This window comes from Apteryx rowi, unplaced genomic scaffold, assembly GCF_003343035.1.
Source record: "Apteryx rowi isolate R43461 unplaced genomic scaffold, aptRow1 scaffold_254, whole genome shotgun sequence".
Taxonomy (NCBI): Eukaryota; Metazoa; Chordata; class Aves; order Apterygiformes; family Apterygidae; genus Apteryx; species Apteryx rowi.
Window position 1 is genome coordinate 230,080 of NW_020448908.1, and position 19,069 is coordinate 249,148.

The following is a 19,069-nucleotide window of genomic DNA, read 5'->3' on the forward strand; positions in this document are numbered from 1 at the left end:
GTGGTGTTTTTAGCTGCAGTTTAGGGATTTGATCCCTAAAAGTTTACACTTTTACAGAAGAAAAACAGGGAATGCTTTTCATTATTCTGACACTTCTTTGAGCTTTCAAATTAAATTACAAATCCCAGTACATGCCTAAGGAAGAGAGAGGAGCAAAAGGCAGGGGGGGAGGGTATGTGGGAAATTATAGGAGTTTAAGTTTATTAGGCATGCTGTCTGGTGTCAGGTGTGGGATGAAAGGAAGGGATGATTTTTTTTTTTGCAAGGGCTGTCCTTTGACTTTGAGGCTAAAATTATTTGTGGTGGGGGAAGAGAAAGATTCCATCTGATGATGTTTTCTCTTTGAAGTCCTTACAGATGGATAAAGAGTCTGTGCAGGTCTCCGGAGGGGAGACCACTTCCTTCCTCCACCTTTCCAAGTGTGGACAAAGGACCAAGCCTCTGATCCCGGAGATGTGCTTTACCTCAAGCGGAGAAAACACAGAGCCCCTTCCTTCAAATTCGTATATTGGAGAAGATGGAACCAGCCTCTTGATATCCTGTGCCAAATGCTGCCTGCAGGTTCATGCTAGTGAGTGCTTCTTTCTTCACCAAAGCACTTGGGTGTTCAAAGATAGCTCACAAGTTTCTTTGTCTGTATGTTGCCTATATTCATATTCCTTCTGGGCATGCTTGCTATTCCTGTGGCTCCCCCTTTTTCTGGTGCTCCTTGTGCATGTATGTTCCTCCAGTCTGTCTYGGCAGTAACTGTAACAAATACAAATATTCTTTCTACTGTTTGTATTGCTGGCTGACAAAGGTTCTTCTCTGTATCATAGAAAATGTGCATGTTTTCTCGGTAAGCTCTGTTGTTGGGCCTAGAGCGTGAGGAAACTAGGCTACTGTAGCCATGCGTCTCTAGATGTAGGAGCACTAAGTAGAAATCCTCATCTTACATGGGCACGAAGATCAGTCATGGCACTGATTAAAACCAGCCCAAGGGAAATAGCAAAGGAAGCAAAAAGAGATAGAGTTAATGTAGTAAGTCGGCCTCCATTTCCAGACTTGCTTTGGAATATCCCCTGTTAACAAATCCATGTGCAAAACTAAGTAGCTGCTGAAACTGCAGCAGATCAGCCCCTAAAATGCTTTCAGTTGTAGGTTGGACTTCTGTTGAGACAGTATCTGTTAGAGAAGAGTCCATTAATTATTGGCCACTTTTCTCTGACACATCTATTACACACTGGTCTTCTCAGAGTTCAGCATAAATGGATTGGTAATTCAGTTTYGGGAGTATTTTGAAGAAAAGGAACTTTTTTCAGTGCCTCTCAAAACTTGTGTTGTCCAGATAAACTTTCATGGATGACGAGGAGGAGATGTTCTAGATACCTTGTGAGTTAAGATAACTTGAGTCTAGATTAGAGCTGAGCGGAAGTTTTAAGTGTATAGCTAGTTTACAAAAAAAGTTGAACAAAATATTTTGCAGACATCTCAATTTCAGTAAATAATTTTAGTCGAAGTATCAGGGAAAGTTAGAAAAGTAGAAGAATTTGGTTTTTTTTTATTGTCACTAAATAAGTGCTTCAAAGTCTTTTTAGGCTAAACAGTGCCAGGTGACATAAAGTGGGAACAGAGTGAAAGTGGGAAAAAAATTTTGCCTTAGGGATTCCATGTCCATGTTACTGTAGTAGAGCGTGAGCAACCTAGCTGTACCTGTGTGCAGTTCCTCCTAACTAGTTTTGGTCTTATGGTTTGTATTATTGCTCTTTTAAAACTGAAGAACATCCAAAACAGACATCTTTGAGCAAGTCTTGTTTGTGACGGGTACCTTGGCTTACCCTCCTTTTATTTTGGTGCTCTGTCAGTATGAGGAGCCTGTTCCTGTGGGATATATGTTACCTTTTATTTTTGCAATAAAGCAGAAATCACAAAGCTGATTGCACTCTTTTCATTTGTTGAAATATTGGCCCATCGGGTAAGGTTGTATTGTGCTTGTGTGCATCAGAGATTATGGAGTAGTTTGAGATATGCTTTATTAGTGGCTGTGCTGCTGCTTGTAGGAATGGCACTTGATTACAAAAAAGAAACATGTCTGTTTGTTTCTCTGATAGTTATGTCTAAAATAAGATCTGATTAATCCTGATAGACTGTACCTTCATTGTAGATTCTATGACATCTAGTTAACATTTGCACTTGCACTATGTGACAAATTACTGTTCAGCTGTTTGATCTTGACAGATGGGAAGTCTTATTTGACTTGCATCAGCTGGAATTACTTTTGTTGTTCCAATTCTGTAGACCAGAGGTCACCATGCAGCTCAGCACGAACTGTCTCTTGAGAACTGGAATACAAGTTTTATTTTTGTCCCGTATCTGTGAAATATGGTCGTTTCAGGCTAATAAGAGTGTATGGTGCAGAGTGAGTGCGAGGATAAAGCCTTTCTGAGGATAAAGACTTTCTTACTTCGCAAGCTGTGGTCTTTGTAGCAATCAGACCAGAGATGCTCCATCTCGTACATCTGTATGTCTTCAGTAGACTGGTGTATCGAAATGGTTTCGGTGGCCAAACTCTGATTTAGGAAGAGCGATGTGGGCAAAGTGGTGTTAATCTGCAGTCTCAGACAGGGTGCAGGGCACTCTGCGTTTTGTTTTAGCCGTGCTAGGCCCTTGAGGATAGGATTTAACTTTGGCGTTCCAGCCTGGTGTGGTCTCGAGGGGCTGGTTGTTTTCTTGTCGCTGCRCTTCTGGGCTGCGATATCCGTTTGACGTTGCTGCCGAGAATCCGTTTGGCTTTACTCTAGGATTGCAATGTTCAGGTGTATTTTGGCTAACCTGGCAGCGTGCTGTGAAGCCATTTGGCAGTCTGCGTGTTAAAATTTCATTTGGAAGTGCCCTCGTCCAGCTGTGATAGGTTGTGACAACAGTGAAGTACATACAGAGAAGCCATCTTCTGCGAAGGCTTTTGAAGTACTGACAATACCTGTAAAAAGGGTGTATTTTGCTCATTTCTTTAGGCTCTTTGACACAGGAGAATCTGGAGTTCAGTGAGCCTGACTGCTTCTCCTCTCATATCCTACGTCCACCTAGCTGGGACTTGAGGCAAGAAATCAGTGCTGAAATTTCAGCCTGCTTCACACAGCTTTGAGCTCCAGCAGTATTTTAATTAAGGGTGTCCGTTTCTGTTTTGGTTCAGTTTCCAGAACAGATTTTTTAGACTCGGTGCCTCTATCCCTTTTCTAGGTTTGGGGTTGAATCTGCTTTCTTGATTTGCCAGATGATAAAAAGAGATTTCAAGTATGGAAGACAGCTATGGATCTATATTATTGACTTTTTTTTTTTTGACATAATGTTTATCTGGTTAAGTGGCTGATTTTTATAAGTCAGGATATCATGGCAACCTCAGTGTTTCCTGAATATCTTCTTTTTAGTTTATTTAACACTCAAATTACTGAACTAATTTCCTCTCCAGCTGAAAATTTACATTCAGTCCTGCTAGGATAGGTTAAGGCCATGGAATGAACTTTGTGTTAGCTAGGATGCTGCCAGCAATTTGTGATAGCCATGTTTAATTTACTGTTGCTGTATTGGCTTTATTGCAAGCTTGGAGACATGGCATAGATCCAATTTTTCAGACGTATTTATATGCCTTCTGCCCATTGTCTTCAGTGGCAAACCTCAGTGCCTTTTAAAGAATTCTAAGGGCTTTTTTGTCTTATTCTTCTGTCTTTATRATGGGAATAATACCACATTGCTATTTTGGTGCTGCAGAGAATAAACAGGTAGGAGAATTTGGTACTTATATTATGGTAATCGATGCTCCATGAAGTCAAGTGTTTCTCGCACTTTCTTTTACCTAAAGTTARTATTGGTTTAGATATTGTTAAGTGAAAATATGGGAAATGAATGATTTTAATTTCATTGCAATATTACTGGGTTTCTCCTTCTTTATAATACCACTTAGCAAACGTGAGTGCTTCGATCATGCTAAAATTCAGTGGTCTTAACTGTTAATAACACGTGAGTTGATTCCAGTTTTTGTCTGAAGGATGAAAGTACTGCTATGGTAGTCCTTTTTAAGACCTGCCAGTCCCAAATTCCCCCCGCTGGGGTGACTTTCTTATGACCTTTGTCTGAGCTTAGACTGTTAAATATRGTTATTCAAATGCTACGCTTCAGTTCAGAAGCATCTTTGAAATCAACAATCAACAAGTCAGTATTACATACGTGTTAGCAAAACTCTGAAGGGAATAACCTGATTTCTTTCAGGCTGTTATGGAATACGTCCTGATTTGGTGAATGAAAGTTGGTCTTGTTCACGGTGCTCGGCCGGTGCGTGGGCAGCGGTAAGCATCTGCTCTTCTGGAGACACAAGAAAACTTATTGTGGGGATTAGATACTTCAACGGAGATGGGTGGTGGGAGTGAACAGTTTGTCTGTGTGTCCCAGAGGTAGCATAGTTGGTTTTGGGGAACGGCAGGCAGTCTAGGAGCCCCTCGGTTACCTTTTCAGTCCAGCTCTGAAGTAGTTTTGTTACTACAGGAATGTTGCCTGTGTAATCTCAGGGGAGGAGCTCTTCAGATGACCACTGATGGGCGGTAAGTGGTGTTCTTAAATATTTTGTGCTTCCATACTGCTTCTAATATTCTAGTGTTGAGTTTGGTTTTGATGCTCAGCGTAACATCTAGTTTTGGCAGTATGGACATAACTGCCACTCACTGAATTGGCAGGGCGAGCTCCAATAGCTCTGCTGTCTTACACTCTGGACCAGACTTTTCAACAGCAGAAGTGCTGTGGCTCTGAGCACTGTTAAATTCGGTTGATTCTCAGAGAAAAATCTTTTCAGAGATCGTTTAGCATCATGCAGATGCATAAGAAAGGAATTTGATCCCTGTTGTTCTAGAGACCTTTATCTTATGCAACCATGATTAACAGTCGGTTTGTAATGTTGCCAAGGCTGCCAAGCACCATAAATGTGCTTCAAAACTGTAGATGAGGGAGTCAGAGAAATGTTAACTGCCCTCTTGAGTGTTTCATAAATATACTATAGATTTAAAGAGAAAATTCAAATAATGGCAGACTCTGATGTCTCTCTCTTTTTTTTTTTTTTTTTTTTTTTTCTTCAGGTGGGTCCATATAATCTGTGCTATTGCTGTTCCTGAGGCCCGTTTTCTCAACGTAATAGAGCGTCATCCTGTGGATATCAGTGCTATTCCGGAGCAAAGATGGAAGCTGGTAGGCATCTCTTGTCTTTGTGTAGCATATGTTGGTGAATACGAGCAAAGAAAAGATCTTTAACTAGAAAGAAAAATACTGCACATTGTATGAAATCATAAAGCAGCAGAGATTGGAGATGATGTTCTTGCTGTTATTTCCCACAAACACAGCAGGGAGCAGTATCATTTGGGTGTCTTCTGCGGTACTATCTCAGAGCTTTGACATACAAACAAGTTGTGATTACCTGATCTGCCTTTGCTCTCTAGGAGTGTGCTCTTATGCTGTGCAGAGCCTACCATGCTCACCCACCGCTCAGTCAGGTCTAAGCTACCCAAAAGCCTCATTTATTGAAAGTACTGCACAGCAACAGCGTGAAGGGAGATGGTAACTAGAAAGAAGCTGATACGTGCTGACTTGCTAATTTGTAATTTGATTTGGCTTTCCTTAAAATGTTTCTTTGTCCAGGAAATCTCTTTTAGAAATGAATAAACATTTCTTTGTGACCATGACTGTAAGGTGAGACTCCGTAAAGATCTTAAAAGTCCAGTTACAACTTGTTATTTAGTTGCAAATAGCCTCATCTGAGGGATTAGTAATGGATGATTCATTAGCTCAGACCAATTAATCTTCATGTTAGTTAATGCCCCATCACTGTAGTGTGTTATTGCAAAATAAATTGTGCTTTTGTGGCTTTTTTCATACAGAAGTCAGCTGGGCTGTCACTTGGGAGTGGGGTATGGGGGAAGGTGATGTTAGCAGTGATACATTGGCTAGCATTGATGTATTTGTTAACTGTGCAGCTATTTAGTGCTGGCAGTCCAGCCAGGGCCTGCATGAGAGATTAGGAAGAATCTCTGTCTGCTTCTAGAGTTATTTCTCTGTTGTGCAAATGGGTTTTGTACACAAATGTGAATGTAAAAAGCATTCATTATTCAGGTGGAGTGATGGAGCAGTGTGATGTGAGAGTGATAAATCCTGCAGCACTGGTTCTTTATGGATCGTCTGACATTTCCAGCATGCATCCTCTTCATTACCAGCACTTGCAACGATGAACTAAAAATCCTTTTACACAAGACTCACTTGTATTGCTTAATGGAGCTTCACAAGGAAACATTATGACTTAATTTTTTAACTCTTCTGTGGCTACCTTACGATTCCATAGAACCAGATTCTGTATTAATTTATGTGAAACTGTTGCTGCATTTTGTTCTGAAGCATTGGCTATTCCATCCAAAACCTCTACGCAGACCTGCTACACAGCTTGCTTTTTCATTCCTGAGTTAAAGCTTGATAGTTTTGTTGATTTCTTCAGTGCTACGTTCCATTCGCACCTCAGGTTTTCTTCATATCTCATGAAAGGTAGAGAATTTATATATTTAGTGCCTTGAGTTACACAGCCAAGCGATGTGATTTCCAGGCACCTATTCCTTCTGTTGGAGTTAGCAAGAAGTTCGCGATTCTCGTAAAAGCCTGGCTTTAAGTACTTGTCTTGGAAAGCGTTATCTCTCGAATGTCACTGCACGCTGCTTCATCGTCATCAGAATAACTTTTCCCGTTGGCTGTTGGAGGTGCAGTGCTGAACTTGTGTTTAATATATGTCAAGATTGTTCATTACTCTGCCGGTAGGCGATGCTGSCTAGTCTGAGTGTCTTGGGACACAGGTACAGGTCTTGGGCTTCCGTCAGTGTGATCCCTTCGGAAAATGTCTGCGTCCCCCTAGAGCTRGTACAGCTGTTAGGAAGTCAAGAGTAAACTTTCAGCCTCGTTACTCTGTGTTCAAGAACATCATCAGGTATTAACCATCATATTTAGACTGATTGCAAAAATCTATATTGGTCTTTACTGGTGAATGCCCTTATGGTATGTACCATTGATGTCTCTTGAAAACAGCTTGTTGGTGTTGTCACTAATATGTGATGTGGCTTAGGAGTGGAGTTTGTTGCAGGAAAGAAAAAATAAATTATTTTGAGCTGAAACTTGAAATGAGTTTGAGAGTTATGAACTGGGCAAATATATATATAAAAAAATCCTTTTGGACAGGAGAATGTAAAGGCAGTGGCACTTCTACCAGCAGAAATAGTGTAGTGTGTGGAGAAGTACAGAGGAAACACATCTATGAGCCATCAGAAAGAGTTTTAGCATCCTTAATAGTGAGGAATTTTCAGGTAATTCATGGAGCAAATGAGGGAGTCTAGAGGAGTTTGAGAGTGGGGTTTTTTTTGTTTGTTTTCTGGAGCTGTTTAGCAACATTTAGGAAAATAAACTGAAGGGGGCTAAAAGAGGTGGTGGGGTGGGATCTCATGGTTGTGGCAATGTTGGAGTTGATGTTGTGCTAGCTAGAATTGGAGAGGTGGCCTGTATCACTGAAACATGATGGAGCAGAAGAGAAAAAATGTGAGAGTTGTGAGTAGTTCAAGTAAATGGATGAAGGTAATGAAGGAAAGAGGGTATAGATTATCTCTGATTATTTTTGCTTTTTTTTTTTTTTTTTTTTTTTTTTTTTTTTTTTTTTTTTTTTTTTTTTTTTTTTTTTTTTTTTTTTTTTTACAGAGGGAGGACTGACATGGTCAAAGAGCTTCAGTGACCTGTCTGAAGAGTATCCCCTGGTCTGCAAGCATGCCCCAGGCCTCCCCTTTAGAGCATAGACTTTTCAGTTCATTTGTGTGCACTGCATCATTTTTACGAATGCAGCTCGCGTGCTTCCTGATTAATGGTGCATTATGGACCTCTGTGGGTAAATTATTTATGACGTGGAAATTTGGAATAATTAGCTGTCATTCCGTAGTAGAGTAAATGAATTGTAGTGTTCGTCATGCAGGAGACAGCCCATTTCTTACTCTCGGCAGTGATCTGATTCTCTGGTGTGCATTTATTGTGAAGATTTTCCTCCCGTGCTTTAGACCTTCTCTCTTTCTGCTACCTCCCCTCCTTCAGAAAATTTCCATTAAGTCTGGTGTGTGCTTCTTTGCTGTAACACTTAGCACTGGTAGTTCTGTCCCATCTCCCACACGTCTAGCCCTTTGACTTCTTCACCCTTTCCACCATCTTCTACGTTTCAGTCTCACTGTAGCTCACGTTTTTCTTTATCCTTTGTTCATGTTTGCTCTGAATRTTCCTTTTGCGTAGCTCCTTTGCCTGTTGTGAGGAATTTCTCTGCCTCTAGGGTGTCATTAGATGCATGTTAATCCTTCAGGCTTGGAAGAATCCTGTTTGCATCAAGAAGAGGAGATTCCTGAGATTCGAGGGTTAATGCTCCCTTGAGAGGCAGTATTGAGCACACTGTATATCAGCACTTGTCCCTGCTGGCGAGAGAATTGGGTATTGACAGTTTAATAATGAGATCTCATTGCTATTGACTTGCTTTCAGTGCCGTATTCCTACTGTGCACTTTGCTGTGGTGCTTATCTAGCTTTTGAACATGGTTTACAAAGCGATAAARGCATAGCTTATTAAATACTAAAAACTACATTCTGGCAACACTAGGGCCCTGACTTTGAATTTCCTGGCTTTTGTTAGTTTAAGTAAAAAGGCCAAATTAATCTTTGGTGTAAACATTGACTTCAGTTAATTCACAAGAAATGAATTTGACATATTTCATATGCATGTGGGATAGACCCCGGTCAAGGAGCGGGTAGGAAGAAGGCATCTCCTTTTCTCTTGCATGTTTTGCTCTGGAGGAAAAGCAAAATAGTCTTTGGGGAAGCAACAGTCTTATTTGTCTTGGCAGGGTGTTGTACCTAGTACAGAGGGCCCTGGCTCTTAGCTAGGTCCCTGTGTACTCTGATAACACAAATAAAACATGATATTGAAATTTGGCAATGCTTATTTTGCATTTACTGGATAGTTTACGATATGTTACTGCTCTTAATACTTTTGAGGATGCGCTTTTAAGGTAGCTCAAATCTAGAAGGAGAATGAATTTGGGCTTCTGGGAGTTGTCTAGGCTTATTGTGTGATCTTGGGCAGCTTACATTACATCGCTAATCCCGGGGGATGCAGTAATTCATACTGATCTCACAATTTAGGTCATGAGTTTTGTAACATTGCTTACTTTGAGCGCTGCTTTAATGGGAATGAGGTAAACAAGAAAGGCAGTGGAGCCTGGAAGAGGGGAAGAAAGACTCGGATATCAGATGCTGCAGAGAGAGAAAAAGAATCTGTCACTCATAGTATCATAGTATATTTATAGGACATTTATATTTAGATGAGCGGATGGATTGGGAAGGCAGTCAAGCTTGGGGGGAGTAGCTGTAGCAAACCAATGTAGTGTGTTTTAGAGACAGTAACCTAGAAATGGGCACTAAAAATCACTGCTTTTCCCTGTTCCCCTCCTTACATATGGAGATTTTCTCTATAATAATTAAATTCCATAGCTGTATAGTCAGATTCATGGGCATATAATATCTCCCAGGATTTTGTTTATATGAGCTGTTTGAAACGGTGCCATTCATTCTAACAAGTAGTATGCATGTTCTTTGTCTCCATGTGTGATACTCGTTTTTCCTTGATTTGCCGTGTCTAAGCCTCAGGTAAGGTAAGGTCCTGCCGTCCATCAGTGACAGCTTCACTAGACTTAAAGATGTTAAAAGCTAAAAATGGTGTTGCCAAATAGTTCCCTGGAGTATTATGCGAGTGAAGTGCCCAATTTAAGTCCCTTTTTAGATCGGGATTCTCAAAATCTGGTGTTCTGTATTCCTGAGGGGCTGGAAACAAGAATTTGGTGCTGTCAGGGAAGGAGGAAATATGTCTTGTTTCCCACTGACACCTAATGCTCACTTCCAAGTCTACGGGGCCATAAGGCTTATGATTTTTAAAACTACTTATTTGGGGGCTTTGAAAAACTGTTTTAGATCTGTTTTAAAATCTGTCATGCATCTTAGTTCCTTTGCTGTCTCCATTAAGTGCTGTCTAATTGGGTTAGGATAATAAATAGATCTACTTTGCAGAAAAACATTCTAAAAAACACTGAAAGATTTCATCCCMCCCCCCCCCCCCGAATTCTGATGTTTGGTACAATGGAACAACTTTTGTTTTGGTATGATCTTTTCTATTTGCAAAACAGTGACTGAGTTATCTAACGTAGCTAATCCAACATGGATACCAATAAAACTTCTACAGTTGTGTGTGTAAAAGAAACATGTAATATTTTGTTTGATTAGGTAAAATATTCCATTAGACCTAATAGGTATAATGTTCTATTAAATTTAATAGAACATAATATTGCACAGGCATCCTGTGTTCTGTTCTGTCCAAAAGTGCAAATATTTTCTAGCATTGTGAAGATCCGGCTGCTGTTTGAATTGAGATGCATTTTATAAATCTAAGGAGGATGTGTATTAAGCCACAGCAATTCTATCATAATACTGATCAATGTATGTTGATCTGTTATGTCCTCCCTTTCTCCCAGTCCTCCAGTGAACACAGTCTGAAATTGGATTCAGGTCGTCTTCAGTGTTCAGCATGGTTCTGGAGGACTGGATTACCGAGAGATGGGTGGGAGTCTAAAATACTGTCATGTACGTGGGGAGTGATAAGTTAGCATCTGCTGTAGTTGCTTGGCTCATGAGTGATTCTAGGCCAGCACATATAAGTGAACAAGCGATTCCAGAAGTATTTGACTTAACCTTATAGCAGGAAACAYCCCCTCTTCTGGCTGTGGGTTCTGGGCTCTAAGTACTAGTGATGTAGACTTTTCTGCCATGTCAGGTAACAAGGTGTCAATATGTTGCGTTAAAGCTGTTGCTGACTTTGTCCTTGCTTGATGTTGACCCACTGTGTTTTATTTTTATTTTTATTTTCCAGAAATGTGTGTACTGTCGGAAGCGAATGAAGAAAGTGTCTGGTGCCTGCATCCAGTGCTCGTACGAGCACTGCTCCACCTCCTTCCACGTGACCTGCGCGCACGCTGCCGGCGTACCCATGGAACCAGACGACTGGCCCTATGTCGTGTCCATCACTTGCTTCAAACACAAAGCAGCTAACTACAGTGTAAGGCTGCTTTTGTGGAACGGTTTCCCTGMGCCTGTATTTCTGCCCCGGTTTTTGTGATTGCCAATTATTCCCTTTTCTCTCYGCCACAGATCCCGTTTCGAAGGGAAGTAACCCTTGGACAGACTGTGATCACAAAGAACCGGAATGGACTCTACTACAGATGTAAAGTGATTGGCATGACAACACAGACTTTCTATGAAGTAAACTTTGATGATGGTTCCTACAGCGACAACGTTTACCCAGAAAGCATTACTGTAAGCAGCTCTCTGTGGAGACTATTGCAGTTATAGATGAGTATAAAGCATAAAATGCACATTCCTTCTGTGTGCGTTGGGGCAGAACAACAAAGTAAAACTTAAAAAACAAAAAACAAAACAAAAAAAAACTTAAAAAAAACAAAGTTGCTGCTTGCATAGCAAAACACGTACTGTTCTTCATTACTTTCCTTCTTGTTTATGACTTGATCTTATTTTGGACTTCTGTTCTTTACAAAGATGTGCTGTTACTATGTGCAGATGACTTGACAGAAAGCAATGTTTGTTTTAAGTTGCATCCTGTTTGTTTTGGGGTTTTTTTGGTTGAATAATCTCTTATTTTCCCACTGACAAGTCTGATTCATGGGGAGAGCAGATTATCTGTGAACAGTTCTGGTTCAAGATTGGAAATGCTCTTAATAGAGAGAACATACACGAATCTTGACAAGTCAACCTTYTCTGTATTCTCTCTCCCTGACTATGCCATTGATTCACTGTGTGAAACGGAGCAGGTTACCCCACTTGTTTCTGTTGCTATAGGAGATTCAGTGGTTTGGGATTTGAAATAAATTTCCTAGAGCTGAGTACTATCACCAGAAGTAGGTGCAAGAATTTATTTCTGTTCTCTCTGTGGTTAATGGTTTTGTTTGAGATGACTGCAAGTAATCACAAGTGTAGAAACTTCTTATAGTCAATTATAGTGTTATGTAGCAACCTTCTTGAGTAGTGATTGTAACAGACCTCTTGAACTAGTTCTTGAGCTTTATTCATGTCRGTTGTCTGACCTCCTTCACTGTATCTCTTCAGAGCAGGGATTGCATCCAACTGGGACCCCCTCCAGAGGGTGAGTTGGTTCAACTGCAGTGGACAGACGGAATCATCTATAAGGCCAAGTTTATTGCAGCCCAGATCAGTCAGATTTATCAGGTAGGTATAGAAGATTTCCCATGTACCTCATGTCAGCGTGTCTGATTGTTACATGAATTCTATAGCTCACTAATGCTAAAGGCTTGCTCTGTTCATGAAGAGAGAATTTGCCTTCCAAAGTCAATACTGCTGCTAGTCTGAAGAGAAATACAGTGTTAAAATAAGATCAGGGCTAAAGGTTTCTGTGGCAGAATGTGGATGTATGGATAGATACACCATATGTCTATGCTATATCTGCTTTTAAAATAAAAAATAGATTTGCAGTTTCCCTTATGGTGGAAAACACTSCCAGTTTTTTGTTTATGGTTGTGTGGTTTCCAGCTGGAGAGGAGAAATAAAGGTTAGTAAACCAACAGGATCTCTTAAAGCCCATACAGGATTATTTGGCATGAAGTACCTTTCCTCTTGAAAGTAAACAGCTTTATGAAGACAAAGAAACAACTCTTATTTAAAGACATCTTAGTCTCTGAAAGCTGTCTCAATTAAAAATCGAACCTTTCCCTTGCCCTGTAGCAAGTGTTCCCTCACTGAGTATTTGCCAGTATCAGGAAGCTTCTAAGCAGGAACTTTCTGCTAACAGAGGATGTGTTGAGGCCATTCGCCTCCACTGTGGGAGAAGAGTTTTATGGCTGATGGCTCAGCTTTGTTAGTGGAATACTGAAAAACAGCTCTGGTCTCACCCAGGTCAGAAGTGACCTAATCAGACTGCTCTCCGATGGCTATTCTATGGCTTGCGCTAAATGAGCTCACGACCTGCAGTTCCCCGTGAGTCGGTATCTACATAATTAAAACTTTCCTTGACAATTTGAAAGAAAGTGAGGGAAAGGCTGGGTCAGGAGACTACTTCAGGGGGGAAATAATCTTCTGGTCATGGGAAGGTACTTGGCAGAGGAGCAGCAGCATGTAGGAATAATGTCCTGCTGCTGCTGTGTGAGGAATTAGAAGCCTTCAACATCTAGTCTCATAACACTCTCACCATCTCCATTTTAAGGAGAAAAAAGTAGCAGCCTGTTCTTTTTTTTTTTTTTTTCTTGTCTTGGATTCCATTCCACAGAAAGGATTTTGGTTGTGGAAGGTCATAATAATCAGCAAAGGAAGATTTAATCTGGTACACAGCGTCAGCATTTCAGCACAGAAGGTTTTATAAGATGCACTACATTCATTTGATTAAATCTCTATTAAGCGATTCCAAGAAGTTGAAAATTATGGGGATTTGGAAAGTGGACTTTGTGCATAGCCTTTTGAAAAACACATGCTGGAATGGAGTTTACAAAGGACTGTTATGTTAACGAGGTTGACCTCTCTGGACGATTGTAAAAGGCAGAGGAAATCCCAAATCTTGTGTTTGTTTGAAAGAGGGATCTTGTTTCCATTCTTTCTATACAGAATATTTCATATCTGTGTGCAAAAGAGCACAATAGTCCATGTTGACAGTTAACAGTCTTTTTGGCGTGTATAATGGATGTTAACTGCTTCAGAGAAGACMGGATTTGAGGTGACCCTGGTTATAAATAAGTACAATATATAGTTCCATAAAGATCTATTTTTATGCATGCTTTCCAGTTTAATCACAGTATAGGAAATTGTCATTGATTTCTCAAAAGGAAAATAATTTGAAATAGGCAATTCCACTGATAGTGCCAGATGACAGAAAAATATGCGTGAAAGAGTACAAGTCTGTGTTTTTCAAATCAAGCAGTTACCTATAAGTAAATCTCTTTTCCATGGGGAAAATGGCCTGAATAGCTTTCCACATTGGTTTCCTATGCCAACACTTTTTCCCATTATTACGATGCATCTCTTTGTCTGTTTTGGAATAGGATTATATTTAACAACACAGAGGCAGTTCTGGTATAAATAAGTGTGTTCACAGGAAGCTAGCCTGGATTGGCTTTTGCATTTTAAATTTGCCCTGTCTTATTTTGCAGTAGCTTCCCAGTTCAAGCCTCTAAACCTCTATTTTGTGTGCTAAGATTGGACGTGCATATTTTTTAAAAAAATTGAGCCCAAATGACTGTCTCCTAACTTGCTGGAACGTGTGTTGTAACAGGGGCTTAACCTAACTATCAATAATTTGGAACTTTAATAAACAAGATCCAGCAAGTCTTTTTGTGATAGCTTAAGATGTTACCACCCTCAGCTGCCAAATCCACCCTTCTGCTAGAAGCAGAGTGCGCATAGGGGGAATGGCAGAAGGGGTTCATGTTCCCTTCTGACTCTGTTATGGTGGTGGTGATGTGCAAAACCGAAGGATAAATGGGAGCAGTAACATCTTAAACCACCTCAGCAAGGCTCAGAAGAGCTCCTCTTTCAAAGCCCGTTCTCCCACCTGCATAGCTGTTAGAGCTGCTGGATGTTGCTTGGTTAGGAGACCTCAGTAAGCATTGCTGTCCTTGCACAGCTGAAAGACCTCGGCAGCGCAGGAGAAGCAGGGTTCAGAACACCGATGCTTTCTTCCTGCTGAATTTGTCCAGTCTAAACCTGATATCCCATATTAAACTGTGTTGCGTGTTTTTCTGAATTATCCAGGAAAGCATAATAAGTCTTGAGCAAAGAAAATGAGATTCTCTTAAAAACTTTTAATGGTTTTAACATTTTTATATGCACACTTTCATGAATAAACATTCCTGTAGCATCTGATGCATAATTCATGATATAATCAGCGCTTAGCGAAAAAGGTTTGACGTGAGGAGTTACCAGCCTTTTTTTGTACCTGGCTGATTATTACTGCTTGTTAAAACACAAATATATTTTAGTAGCTGGTGTTGTTCCTTATGACGTCTAAAAATGCTTTGTTTAAGATGAAAGAAATTTGCATTACCACATGGGCCCAAATACAGGACTACCTTTTATTACAAGTGAAAAGCTTTCTTTTTTCAGGGTTTGAAACAAAAATCAGTAGAAATGTCTAGTGCTCTGGCAGGGATGGGAAGAAGAGGTGTTGGTCCAGATGTAGTATAGCTGTTTTAGGATCCCTGGGAGCCCTGGCTGCAACCGCATGGAGCTGATAAGACAGGATTGCCTGAGCAGCGCTGAAGCCTCGTCCTTTTGGGGGATGAATGCCCTTAGCACAGCGCAGGGATTTGCAAAGGGCTCGTATGATGGCAATCCTAGATCCGTGCAGCGCTGAGGATGGTGCACCATCCACGGGAGCTGAGCTCCGATGTCTCCCAGGCATTCCTGTCCTCAGCAGCTACAGCTGCGCTGCCTGGCTCAGCCAGAGGCAATGCTTGGCATAGCCTGGGCCCGTTAAGGGGCTGTGCTTGCCATAATCCGTGAATAGATGACTGCTCAGGTACTGTATATACGTAGAGGTCATCTACTTATGTCATCTTCTTATATACCTGCAGGTGGAGTTTGAAGATGGTTCCCAACTAATGGTAAAGCGTGGTGATATTTATACCTTGGAGGAAGAGCTTCCTAAGAGAGTGAAGTCTCGCCTGGTGAGTATCAGTAACAGAAGCAATAAAATGGCTGTGGCTTGCAGTACTTATTCACATTTTCTCAACGTATTGTTTTGATATTAGGTGAAAAGCAGTGTCCGCTTTCTGCGGTTGTGAAATCTCAAGTTGTTCACGAAACACATAGAGTTAAAGAAATCCTTGATGTAAATACTTGAGAAGTATTTAAATGATTCTCCCTTTCACGAGTTCAGACTTGATTTTTGTGTTCTCTGGTTAAGAGAATATGTTCATATCACTTTATACCCTGTAATATACAAATTTAGTCATACAGACTGCCATTCTGTTTGAATACTGCCTTTCATCAGTCAGGTGAATTGGCCTACAGCTAAGTGGTTTCTAGAGAACTGATTAGCAGCACAGGACCAGACCTCTGTTTCTTATCAAATAGGAGATTTACAACATAGCTTTTATCTATAAAACTCTCATCTAAAAGAATAACCTGTCTTTAACTGCATAAAACTGAATTATTCAGCCTAGAAAATACGAAGGACTTATTTCATAGCTTTTTTGTAGCTCCAGATTTGCTGGGTGTTTTCAGACCTTTGACCTTTTAAAGCCATCTCATTTAAACAAATGATGAATTTGGATTCCATGCCAGTGGAGAATACAGTTCTCCTCTTCATTCTGAATATCTGTAATGTCAGCTACTGCATGACAGGGATGGATCCGCAAAATTAATCTGTGGTAAGGTGGTGCGGTTTTGTCTCTTTTAAGAGAAAAGGTCCAGGTCTCAACCTTTCGTTAAGGGTATATGAATTTCCATGCCAAGTGAAGCCAGTGATTCACTGAGCCCTGTCTTTCCGTGGCCACTAGCACAAGTGGGAGATGCGCACCCTCAGAAGTGGCCTAGCAACAGGCAGTTATGTGGAGCAACTGATGGCGGTTTGGAGGAAAAATTTGTTGGTTTATGCATGAAATCTTTAAAGCTTTTACCCCCAAAACATTTGCAAAATGCTTACAATCTTCGTAATGTGGCTCTGGATGGTTTCTCTGACTACGTTTATTTTTTTTGGGGGGGGGGGCTCAATAAGCCTCAATTATGCCTTATGGCATAAATTTTATGGGTTAATAATGCAAAGAAGCATCCTGTTCTGATTCCTAGGTACATGATAGTTCCAGTAGATAGATGATGTACACAATAGTTCCAGTTTATTTAAACTTGTCCAATAATGAAGGCAATGTGTTGGAGCCCTGAAATACAGAAACTGGAGAGAAATAGTCTCACTGCAGTGGAGATCGTCAGGCTTTATAACTCTTCCAGAGAAAGAGGAATGCATAATGGAAAGTGAATAAAAAGTTTCAAGTCTGGTTGAAAACTAAGATTCTTCTTATGTACCTTATGTACCTTCTGCTGCCAGAAGTGTTAGACTATACTCCATGGAAGTGATGCTCACAGTGCTTTAATGCAGAACAGCTGAACAAAAGAACAAAGCAGTAGGAGATAATTTCTTCCACTCCATGGAAGTGACGCTCACAGTGCTTTAATGCAGAACAGCTGAACAAAAGAACAAAGCCGTAGGAGATAATTTCTACCAAGAAATGCATCTCTCTTGACAGTGTAAGAGCAGTATGAACAGCAGCAATCATTTGTGCAGTGATCTTGACCCCAGACGCTTTCTTTGGGCTTCTTTTAATGACATCAGGGAAGCCCCGATTTCCTGTGTGCCTTCTGCTAGGAGTGAATAACCTGAAGAGACGGAGGAGGATAGGAATAAACAGTGAATTGGCAAGGCAGGAGTTGAAGTGAAAGATGCTCTGATACAGAAGGTGGCTGACTTGAGGGTTTCTCTTTCCAGTCAGGTTTCAGAAGCCCAGAGATTTTTCTTTCAGCCTTGTGCTTTGCATGTCTTGGAGTTCACTTTTTTTGCTGCAGAAATACTCTACCAAATTGTTCACTGCCTCGTTATCCCTGCTGCCTTGTTAAGCAGGTGTGCTCAACAGTTTGCGCATGTATCTCTGTTTTCCTGCTGTGCCTCTAATGATTGTATTTTCATGTCTCCTGCAGTCCCTCAGCACTGGGGCCCCTCAGGAAGATGTATTTTCGGGAGATGAAGTGAGACCAGCCAAGCGCCCCCGGTTGGGAAATTCCAGGAATCCTGAAGATTATGGACAAAACCCAGATTACTTGGCCTTTATGGAGAGCCTGTTGCAGACACAGTACCAGCCTGGAACTCAGAGCAACATGTTTTAACCAGGATTCATTAAATACGACATTAACCCTTTTCAACCCTGCGGAAAAATAACTAGGAAACTGTGGAGCAGAAGACCAGCCTGGTACAATAGCCTGCTGTGAATTCCTTTCATCTATTTTTGGTTTGGACTGCAATAAAATCCTGTCTGGCTACATGCTACCTCTACTTTGCCAGACTTGTTGCTGACCAATAGAATAGGGAACTTAAGACCCCTTCAGACAGCATTTCACATGGAGACTTTGGAAGAGTTTATACTAATGGAGCTCCATGACTAGCTCCTTTTTATAAGGCTTGGAAAGGGTTAAAATTTGACAAAAATGACTTTTTAATCCATGTCAAACTCTTTTGTCTTTAAAGGTGCTATTTCATTGACTACTGAAGCAGCCTTTGGAATTGTGATTTCTGTACATATAAGTCACCTTTGTGAAGTTTTCTATAAATGAGCATTATTAAAAAAAAAATGCAAACAAAAAATAGGAAAATGGAAGTTTCCACAAACATTTTTCTAGATTATGGCTTTAAAACAGAAAATGAATAAAATCCTCCCCGCCACCCCCAAATGAAATGTGACTAATACTACAATGGGGAGAGCAAGAGCAGGTGTCCTGGGAAGTCCGGGGTTCTTTTTTGTAAAGAAACACTATCTTCTTTGTAATCTGGGGAAGATGGGGAAAGAAATATTTCATAGCTGGGATGTTTCTTACAGGTAGTTCTGTTTAAAGACATGTGATAGATGCGCTCATTTCTGCCATGTCACCAGGAAGGGACTTAGGGAAGAAACGGCCAGGTTTTGGTCCTTCTTGTCTTCTTCCTTCCCCATCTTTGCCATCACAGTTGCTTTCTAGTTAAAAATCAGCATGGCTTTCAGTTAAAATACACCACTCGGTTTTGGCAAGTGTTCTGTTGCTGCTTCTTGTGTTAGCTCCTTTACGAGCCATTCCCCTTCCCCACTGCAGACTAGAGCAGAAGGGACTGTTCTGCGCTCTGGTAGGCCTGTCTCCCATAGGAACCTTTTTCTTTGTTTCCTTTTTTTTTTTTTTTTTTTTTT

At 40.7% G+C, this 19,069-nt stretch overlaps 1 protein-coding gene across 4 annotated transcripts in view; it reads left to right on the plus strand.

The window, feature by feature from the left end:
• KDM4B (lysine demethylase 4B) overlaps positions 1 to 18,173 on the plus strand; it is a 94,670-nt gene extending 76,497 nt beyond the window's left edge. For 3 of the 4 annotated variants that reach the window (XM_026067113.1, XM_026067114.1, XM_026067118.1), the window contains 9 exons: positions 349 to 571; positions 4,246 to 4,322; positions 4,519 to 4,574; positions 5,103 to 5,211; positions 10,996 to 11,181; positions 11,274 to 11,438; positions 12,246 to 12,365; positions 15,716 to 15,808; positions 17,835 to 18,173. In XM_026067113.1, coding sequence (XP_025922898.1) covers positions 349 to 571; positions 4,246 to 4,322; positions 4,519 to 4,574; positions 5,103 to 5,211; positions 10,996 to 11,181; positions 11,274 to 11,438; positions 12,246 to 12,365; positions 15,716 to 15,808; positions 17,835 to 18,020 — 1,215 coding nt within the window. In that variant the 3' untranslated portion in view covers positions 18,021 to 18,173. Of the gene's footprint in view, positions 1 to 348; positions 572 to 4,245; positions 4,323 to 4,518; positions 4,575 to 5,102; positions 5,212 to 6,129; positions 6,439 to 10,995; positions 11,182 to 11,273; positions 11,439 to 12,245; positions 12,366 to 15,715; positions 15,809 to 17,834 lie in introns of those variants that run through there. The other variant, XM_026067115.1, reaches the window with a different exon arrangement.
• Positions 18,174 to 19,069: the final 896 nt, after the last annotated feature.